Source organism: Ambystoma mexicanum, chromosome 9 (assembly GCF_040938575.1).
Source record: "Ambystoma mexicanum isolate Mex_15411 chromosome 9, UKY_AmexF1_1, whole genome shotgun sequence".
NCBI classification, from domain to species: Eukaryota; Metazoa; Chordata; class Amphibia; order Caudata; family Ambystomatidae; genus Ambystoma; species Ambystoma mexicanum.
The window spans coordinates 707,827,681-707,838,411 of NC_090931.1; the positions used below are offsets into that span (position 1 = coordinate 707,827,681).

At 41.3% G+C, this 10,731-nt stretch overlaps 1 protein-coding gene across 1 annotated transcript; it reads right to left on the bottom strand.

The window, feature by feature from the left end:
• Positions 1–230: 230 nt before the first annotated feature.
• LOC138489715 (gamma-crystallin-3-like) lies at positions 231–10,160 on the bottom strand. The gene is made up of 3 exons (XM_069617359.1): positions 10,152–10,160; positions 4,474–4,716; positions 231–503 (listed from the first exon to the last, which is right to left on the bottom strand). The coding sequence occupies exons 1-3, from the start codon at positions 10,158–10,160 to the stop codon at positions 231–233; spliced, it is 525 nt and encodes a 174-aa protein (XP_069473460.1).
• Positions 10,161–10,731: the final 571 nt, after the last annotated feature.

Genomic DNA, 10,731 nt, shown 5'->3' on the forward strand with positions numbered 1-10,731 from the left:
AGAAAAGTGGCAGAAACTGACTATTTTACATGTCAAACAGAATTGCCTACACTTAAGAGTAACATATTACGCCCCTCATTGCTTCAGTTGTGTTGTTCTATATTGGTGCTGTTTTGTTTAAAAATGTTATGATGTTATGCAAATGCATTTCACAACACCGAAAGCCGTTTTCATCTTAAATTTTATTGAGCATTAGTGAACGAAGTTGTATTTCAACCACTAAGGGCAATTCAGATATAGTCCACTCGTCTGAAGGAGCCAATCTTTGGACTTGAGGCTCCCCAGTCGCTGTATCTCCTGTACTCGCCGGGTCTCAGGTAGTACTGACGGCCTCTGTAGTTGGGCTCCTCATAGAAGATCCAGTGCCCATCCTGAACATTGCAGGAGCGGATGTCATTGAAGTGAAACCTGTCATAAACATTGGGACAATCTTCTGTGAAGTCCATCACTTTGCCTCCAAAGTCACTCTTCTCATAGACGCTGATTCTGAAAGAGCCGCAGTGCTGTAATGAAAATATGCAAGAAAGGAATAAGATAATTGAAGAAGATGAGACACTGTTCTGCAAGATTTCTTGCTTTCTGAAAGATTGATGGGGTTTGAAGGCATTTCACACATAAGCTTTAAAACATGCTCCGATGAGGTGCCACGTACCTCCCTATTTAGCAGCAAACTACTAAAAGCAATGTAAAGCAATAGGCCTTTGTAGATCATGACAGACTGAATTAATATGGAAATCTCTTTGGTGTTGATTGGACATCCTTTTGCTTCAAATCATTTTGAAAAGTGAAAGCACCGAGCCATTAAAACACTTTTCTTATCACACAAATACAGCTAAGAAGGAGAATAATATTTTCAGTCGTATAGGTCTACTCCCATCATTAAAAATAACAGACTGTAGCTTACTCTTGACCTACTCCCTGTTTTTGTATTTACTCTTGACCTAACCCATTCAGAGTAACCTCTTTGTGCATCATGCCCATTGCTTTTCACTGAGATACATTTTAATCAATTAAGTGTCTCTTTTTATGGTGAATCCCACATTACACTCATATCTATGCTGCAGGAGGAGTATTAAATCACAGATCTTTTGCACCAGACTAAATGTGCAATATAATTTGGAATCTTGCTCATTTTATTTCTTCACTGGCATACCTAGTAATTTTTATTTCCCAAATATTAAATATAACGTATAGACAAAGTAAATTATGATGGGTGGGGTGCTTCAGGTTTGTTCAGTCTTCTCATTCACCTCACAATAGAAATACTGTAGACCTAAGCACTTTCAAAATGTAATTAAACCCTGTCAGTCTGTTTGCCTGAAGAGTATCCGTTAAAGCCAAATTAAAACTGTATTAGATAGATTTATTCTCTTTAACCTTCAGTGACTGAAGTAACCAAAAATAGTATTTTGTTTAAATGTCTATTACATGTGAACTGCAGGAAGGACATCTCGATGTTTAAATTATGGCTGTTTGTAGTGCAGTCTGAAGACAGCAAGATAGAAATATTGTTTAGGTTCCATAAACGTAAAATAGTTTTTCTCAAAATCAGCAGACTTCGACACAGTCCACCACAAAACACTCATTAAAAGACTCAAAAGTATAGGAATCAGCAATACAGTGCTACTTTGGCTAAAATCCTCCAAGACAGAAAGAACAGAAACAACTTGGCTAACCCCCTTCAACTCAACCTCTACTCAACAACTTGCAGAGTCCCACAAGACTTATCCCTCTCACCACTACAATTCAACATATACATGACCACTCTCATCAACCTCATCAAAAGGCATGACCTCACCTGGTACAATTATGCAGATGACACACAAATCATCTACAAAATAATTTCTAGAGAAAAACAAAACAAAACCATTACAAACTGCCTCACAGAAATAAAGCATTGGATGAGTACCAACAGCCTTAAACTCAAACTGGACAAAAGAGAAATCATGATCGTGCCCAAGAACCAGCCAAACCATCGCCACATTCCATGACCTACTGGATTGGGAAACCAACCAGAACCATCCAAAGTGGTCAATAATCTTGGAATATTAATGGACAATGACTTAACACTCGAACTGCAAGTTAACGCAGTAGTAAAGAAAATGCTTCTTCCACCTTGACACAATCAAACTGATGCTTTCTTTTTCCCCTCCTCACTGAGAACACTCATTGTCATTTCTCTCAAGTCAAAAATAGACTATGTCAACATCACCTATCTTGGAATGCCAGATCACTGTATCAAAAAACTACAATGAATACAGAACACAGCAGCAAGACTACTCCTCAGACTCACTAAGATAGAACGCATCACACCAGCATTGAGAACCTTACATTGGCTATCAGTCAAGAAATACATTTTCTTCAAAATGCTCTGGATTACACATAGAGCAATCCACGGCCAATGAGCAGAATTCATACAGGGAAAAATATCGATCTACAAACTAAACCGAACACTAAGGTGCAGCAACGACATTTGCCTCAAACCTAAACAATACCCAATGGAGAAATTTCTCCTGCATAGAAGCAAGACTTTGGAACTTGCTCCCAAAGGAAAATCAAACAACAGAAGATCACCTAAAGCTCAGAATGTTAAAAACAAAGCTCTTTAGCTCACCAAGCTAAATAGGAATTATAATCAAAGGGAAACTGCCAGCACATCACAATAGAAACACCAAAAACAACTGAAACAGATGAATCAAAACAGGGCCACCCAAAGAAATAAAGCATTCTACCATGAATCACCAAAGAATAATATTAACTCAACGGATCAACTTAACCTTGCACAAAAAGACTCAGACGACTCCCCACTAACCCTACTTAAAACTCTCTATTACTCTGCGTACTCATCCACAAACACTGAACAAATTGCACTCATACCTCTGCCACAGAGACAAAACTTAAAACCACCACAAACTGTACACACTCCACAAAAAGACCCAACAGGAAATTAAAGCAATCACACACAAATAGCCCCATACACACTCATGCAGTTTTATTTTTAACTGAAGCTACCAATAGCACATCAAAGCTCCCTTATGCTTTTCATTCTCAATCTGACTAAATAAGCCCTTCCAATCCTCCTTCTTTGTCAGGTCCACCAGAGCGCCTGAAGACCCTGAAAATGTAAGTGGTGCGCAGTTTTAATCACAGTAATATAACGTAACAAATCAAATAAATGTGACGAAGATCCCATTATTTTACTAAAAATGTGTAAAACCACAGTGAAGTTATATTTTTGCCGGTGTGTTTCATTTGGCTATGGGATCAAATGTACAATAGCCAAGTGTTTCCAAAATCGGGTTTTTGGGAGGAATTTTGCGAACTAAACATCCATTATTGCTGTAGGTTAACTGCATACGTTTGACACAGTTGTCAGAATATGTTTCAGCATGGTGGGGCACCAAAATTATACTTCTCCTGTGGCAGGATAACTACTTGCGCTGTCCCTGCACCCTTGGATGATGTGAAATTCTTAGATTTCTAACAAACTAGACAGAGAGAAGAGAAGAGAATCTAACATGCAATTGGCATTAATGTGTGATTTCAGCTACATCCAGTGCTTTAAGTGGGATATGAAATAGTAATTGGGCCCTAACGAGTCACAGTACACTATATGGTGGTGGGGCTTAAGTAGTGTCTGGTGCAACCTAATAGTTGCAACCTGCTAAGAAACGTTTAAAATTAGGTCAGCATGTAACAAAATGAGAGGCCTAACAAGCACAAATGAATTTTGGAGTTTTTTTATATCTGCCATGAAAAGGGGCAAAAACTATTTAAAAAGATGTGGTAGACGTAATATAATTAATCGGCAGTCAGAAAATCATCTAAAATAACAAAGGACAAATATATAAATGAAATATAAAAAGGTTAATGTGCGTTCCAATCCCTCTGTTCTTATTGATGGAAATCGATGATTCTTATGTATTTATTGATTGTATTGAATCGTTCTAATGGCAAGACTTCAATATAATAAGCTGTTGTAAAAATCAAACAATAAGTATTCTCACTTATGTTTCTTCTTTGGAGTATTACAAAACAATGAATCTACCTAGAAATTCATCAAACTGTTGATATGATTCTAAAAAAAGGGCAATAGTGACATATAGTGGGTAAGAGCAGTACTGTCACCACCTATTATTCTTATGCCAAATCAGTTTGTAGAGACCTGGCGGGTTCCAGCTCGAAAGCAATGTTGGGACCCTGGTGAAGCTGAGACCGAGATCCCAGCTCCACGTGAAGCCCTGGCTATAGCTAGTCATTTATCCAATCCCATATTCATGACTGGGCTCGAATGATGGATTGTATGTGACCGTAAGCATTTAAGGACTGATTCCAGAATACAAAATGGCTGTCAGTTAAAAAATCCAATATAAAGCATACAGTTACAGTTTTCAAGTAATAACTTTTTTGTCAAGCTTTTACTCATATCTTTATTCCTTATATATTGGTTTGAAAATGCAAGGTAAAACTTACTTCTGGGATCCGACGACAGGACCTTATGGAGTCATTGTAGCCCATCCAATGGTCAAACTCGGGGTATTCACCTCTTCTCAGGAAGTACTGGTGTCCCATGTAATTGGGGCGTTCATAGAGTATCCAAGGACCACTGTGAGCCCTCAGGGAGTTGCAACGGCTGAAGTAAGAGTGCAGATCAGAGCAATCCCCGCTGCACTCGTAAGAGTGCCCCCCGTAGTCTCTGTCCTGATAGAAAATTATCTGGCAGGGGAACAAAAATTGATGGATTATAGAATATTTCTTACTACAATATGTGTTCCAATAAACAGGGGAAACATTTGGTAGACTCACAAGTTTTTATTTACTATAAAGCTTACCTAGTGTGTCTCTCATCAGTGACCATTACGCATTCTTCCACATACTACACAATTTAATTGACAGAAAGTTGTAACTGGGTAAATTGTTCTGACTTTCCCCAAAATGCACCACATGTAGTATCTTTTTGTTTGTATTGTGTTATTTTCTTTTTCAGGACTCTACAATAACCTACCCGGCAGGATACATCTGAACATCCCTAGACGGAAAGGAAGATTCTACCAACCCCCCACCTCCAACTCCCACTGGGAGGGGAGGTTTTGTAAAATTTGGAAAATGATTGAGTAAAAAACTTACCATACCGCTGGAGGAAAATAGCCATGCCACCTACACATAAAATAATGATGTTAGCTCTATGTTTATGGCAGAAGAGTAAGTAGTCCACAAATGAAGAACCATTGACCAGTGACACGTGTCCGAAAAACAGAAGGTAACAGACATAGTGGGAGACCTGGGAGTGGGCCAGGATATAACCACATCAAGGTAGTATACCCTTGGCACAGTGGTGTCCCCTTTCAAACTCAATAGAGGTACAGGAGTAAACTCCCTCTTCACAGTGGTAACCCCTTTGAAGCTTAAGAAAGGTACAGAAGTAATCTCCCTTATCACAGTGATGACCTGTTTGGAACTCAAGAGTGGAATGGAAGTAATCTCCCTCATCACAGTGATAACACCAGGAGAAGTCAAAGAGAAGAAACACTCAGGAGTAAACACCCTCATCACAGTGATAACACTAATAGACGCCAAAGAGAAGAAACACTCAGGAGTAATCTCCCTCGTCACAGTGATAACACTAATAGAAGTCAAAAAGAAGAAACACTCAGGAGTAATCTCCCTTAGCCTAGTGGTAACACTAATAGAAGCCAAAGAGAAGAAACATTTGGGAGTAATATCCCTCATCACAGTGGTAACACTAAGAGGAGGCAAAGAGAAGAGATGTTTGGAGGTAATCTCCCTCATTACCATAGTAATATTAAGACAAGTCAAAGAGAGGAAACACCCAGGAGTAATTTCCCTTATCACAGTGGTGACAATCAGAGAAGCCTCAGCGAAGAAGAATTCAGTTCCCTTTGCTGTAGCAATAGTTGGCAAGGTGGACACAATCAGGAGTGCAATAAGAGTGATCTTCCTCATAACAGTGGTGACAGTGAAATTAATAAAAGTCAAGATTGCTCGGGAGTACTCTTCCTCATCACAGTGTTTACATTAACAGCAGTGCAGAGAAGAACAGATAATCAGAGCTGTTTAGAGTGAACTTTCAGTGTGGTAAAAGTTCAAGAAGGACCATTAGAATTATGAAAAAGTCTGGAAAAACTCTGTGGGAAGAACTATAGAGATTTCTCAGGACAAATTGGTGGGTCAGGAGAAGGGAGTCATTCTCCTGCCCCAGAAACCTTTGTCGAATCAGAAATGCAAGCAAAAGATTGAAAAGGACTGAAACCGTTACCAGGAGAAGGGAGCCATTCTCCTGGTATTTTGTTCTCTATAAATGCTGAACTATTTTGTAACTTAGTGGTAGGGTTAGAGTATGTTTTGGAAAGAGGACAGAGACTCTTTCTTTTGACCCTAACCCTGATGATAAGCACCCAAGTTACCTTAAAGTAGGCTGGGGCAACCTTGTAGAGATAGAGAAAGTTAGCTCCTTTTTGCTGATTAATTAATAAGCTAGATGTTAATATCTCTTTGTCCGACTCCTCACTTCACTGTGCCACATTTGGTGTCAGCAGTGGGATTCCTTCTAACTGAAAAAAATGGGGGTTCCCTTTTAGGTTCAGCACAGGCAGTCATAGAAACCTCCAAGCTAAAGTTCCCTTTACTCAGTTTGTGAATGGCACAACCACGGGATTGGTTGCCACATAAAGAAACTATCAGGAGCAGTCCCCAGTTTAAAACAATCTTACACAAAAATGTCTTTACCTGCACATTTACCTACCAATCTTAATAGCCAAGAAATTGATGAGTCATTCTCTCGTGCCAGTTCCTTTACTGAGGGATGCTTCCCCACTACCAGGAGCAATCTCGAAGCACTATTGGAACGGCAGGTCAACAGATACAATCTGACCAATGATTCCAGGAAGGACTAGACAAACTTGCAGCTAGCCAACATCATCCCATACTTCCCGATGGCATAGTAAAGTCATACCGAGAGGGTGATGACTTAGGTACCTTTTCTAAATTTGGAAAGATTGGCCCAACAAGGTGGAGACTCTCTCTTTTGACCCTCACCTTGACGACAAGCACCCAGATTACCTTAGAGTAGGTAGCGGTAACCCTTTAGATATAGGAAAAGTTAGCTCCATTTTACTGATTAAATAATAAACCAGATGTTAATAACTCCATCTCGTTGTCCGACTCCTCACTCGCCGCAGATCACTCAGTGGGTTAATTTCTCACTGCTAGTGTCTATGTATGATCTAGAAGTCAGGGGTTTGAATCTCGTCATGGTCTACTCAAACATTTATCCTTCTTATGTTGCCTAGGAATATAAATTGCGGTTGCCAGGTAATAATAATTTTACATGGGTGTTTTAGTGGTTTGGCGAAAATGCTATATAAGTAATGGAATATTATACATGTCTAAATGTTGGCATCACCCAATCTAAGCATGAGCTCAGAGTATTGTCGCTTCAAGTGTGGCTTGTGTATCTCTTATTCAACTTCATACATATATCGGAGAGAGCGCACAAATACCTTCAGAGGTAGGTTTCAACCAATGTACACTTCTGGCATTGAGATGACACTAGGGCCCCCTGCAAGGTGTCTGCAAGCAGTCAGGCAAGGGGCAGTTTTTCCACCTTGCCTACACTTCGCGATGGCCATTACTGACTGTACTTCCTGAGTACCCCATGGCTTCCCCATTGCTAACATGTCCAAGTCTCAGACTGCTGTGCCTTTTTAAGTTTTTAATTGGTTGCCTCAATTCCAATCAGCAAGCATAGTTAACGGGGTCTTGCGAGCGAGAATTCTCATCCTGGCAAGAAAGACCTGAATTAAATGGTCCTGTAATGATTGTCTTATCGGATGGGGAATGGAGCTCTCTGATTGGCTAGGTCTTGGAGGTCCTAAAGTTTGATTACTTTGACAAATAACAGCATAGTGGAAGGTGCTTCAAAAGGGGGCTGGGCTAGTCAAAGAATTGCAGGAAAGTGCAGCTGGCTTTTAGATGAACAAAATGCAATTGTTTGGTTCATAAGCATGTGTGGCCATTTGGGGGAAGAAACAGAAACATACTGTACATGCCACTGTCCTCTCACATTGCAGGACCAGGAGGATGATCGACTCATGAATGCCAGGCCTGCCCTGAGCTGCTAGGCTCTGGCCAGGCCTGGGGGGGTGGAGAGTCCCTAAGGGTATTTACACCCACTACTTCCTCCGGCCTGCTCAAACACATCCGCCTCACAGGGTGTCTTTGAAATCATGTATCCTCTACAGCACTGTTTTTTTTTGTACGTGACCGTCAAAGTACCATTTGTTTGCTAGAGCACTTTTGCATGTCTCCTAATGGTCAGACTATTTTTACACCACTAGATAGGGAAATTGATGTGACAGAAAATATCATATTAGTACTCAAAAGATAGAGGAAAAGAGTCCAGAGGGCTTGAATTAGCGAGAAAAGATCATAAACCGCATCATGGTCCTTGACTGGAGGGGAGGCGTGTGGGTGGTGTGGGGTGAGAGGGTGTTAAGGGCTGCTGCTGAACTGTCTTTTCCACCCCGCCTAAAGTTGCCAATCCTTCCTGGCCGTCTGTGCATTTTCTGCCATGGGAGAGATGCAATGTGAATCATTGCTACCCGTTATGTATCTATGCTCCTCAAACAGGATCGATAAACATTTCTACATTTCGCAAACAAATTCTATACTTCTCAAATGTAGCTGCATCATTTCAGAAATTCCACATTCCCAACATGAGGTTACGCATTTGGAAGTGGTAAAGTCATAATGAGTGTGAATACAGCATGAGGCAATAGTAATTACTGGAGGTGGAATTCCTAATGGGAATACTCCACATATCATCATGACACCAGTGCAATTAGTCCTATGAGCATTGTTTCTATTATTATCAATAGTACTACTACAACTACTCCACTTACTGCTATCTCAACACTACTACTACAGCCTCCACAGCTTCCACAGCCTTAAGAGACCCTACGGACTCTGCAATTCTAAACTTTGCTTTAGTGAGGTCTCTCGATTGCTCAGCAAAACCACATATCTACTGCGACACACCACACCCGCGTGATGGGAGTTAAAGGACAACAGTGACAAGGGCATCGCTCACAACAGGCTTCAAGCAGACAGCATTTACAGCATCGTAGCTTTGAGCGACATTACAGACTGGCCTCATTACAAGTATGGCAGAGCGGGAACAAATTGGCAGTAACGGAAATACTGACAATGTTCCTGCTCCGCCATACTACGAGTGTGGACCTGGAGTGGAGGATTTGCCTCCAAATCCTCCAACTCTCTGTCCCAAAATCGGCAAAATTGACGGAATTACTGCTGCAGAATTGCTACTGCGTTAATTCCGCCCAAAAGTCCCATTAAGTCCAATGGACTTAAAAAAAAAAAGGGAGACTTGCCGTACCACTGGTAATCCATTGGTAATAACACTGGAGCAAGTGGCGGTAACGGTAATTCAGTTTGGTGATAGCTGGGTGGATTCATCGTCCACATACCACCAAACTCGTAATGAGGCCCTTGTGTTCTTGCTATCGCAAATGTCTTTTGAAACGCCTCACTGAACACATTTCTATTGCTGAAACCCCCACCTGCACAGTTATGCCTCAGGGTATGTGTAGCTATCTTGCTGACAGAGCCCCACAGTTGGGCCTCCCATGTATTCAGGACCACTCGATTGGTCAACCAGGGATGGTGGAAGCCGAATCCAAGTCTACAAGACGAGCAACTGGCATCTGATATATGTAATATTTGCTGTACCACACAGGTGAATCCCCTCATGTGTTCCTCCTTACCCTCCCCACTTGCACATAAACATATTCTGGGTTGTGCTCTACACCGGCCGATAGGGGCAAAGTGCTCTCCCTCTTCACCCATTCGACTTCTCTTCCCGCCTTCTTCTCTGTTACTCTATAAAAGTGTTGCTTCCAGCCTACGTTCGAGCTTTGTCGTCCCTTTTCTACTGCGATGGTCACTGTGCTTTCAGTGCACGCAGGACACCTGGCATCATGCCGTTAGCGATGAAGGGGAAATGGGTAAACAACTTCCCTGCACGCTTGCATTCTAGTCGACCTTAGGCTGACTATCTATTTGAATGGAAAGTTTAGAGGTCCAGGGCATCAGTAAGCTCGATATGTGCTTACCTTTCCCATGTCGGCTGATGTATTTTCAGAAAGGGTGACGGGTGGCCTTCTCTTCTCTGTTCGCACTGTCGCTCTTTTATACACCCCCGCTGCGAAGCCTGCAGTCTCAACAAAAGGGCCTTTTTCTGTCCAGGAACGGTGTGTCAAGCTAATTTCGTTGAACCCTTTGTGTTGTGCGCTGTGCCCCCAAAGGTCAAATTTAAATGCACAGCTTTTACAACTAGGCTAACAGCGCAGCATAAAATCTAGCGTGACTTTTTGGCTAAGATTATTGTGTGTGTGTGTGTGTGTCTATGTATTCAATGATAGCATAGTAGTAAACATGGCATCACTTACTTTCAAGTTTTAAACAAGCATTTGCAAAGCCAACACTGTCAGCATTTTTGTGGGCACTGGATAGGCATTTTCCACTGCCATCTTATGTCCTGGTACTCAAACGCATTGCCATCTGTTAAAACCCTATAATCCAGTTGTGCACTATTCTGCCTTGTTTTGGCAAGATATGGACAGGTGCTCACCTTATATGGCACATCATATGTCAGGCATCACTACCATTTGCCAGGCATTGGCATCATATGTT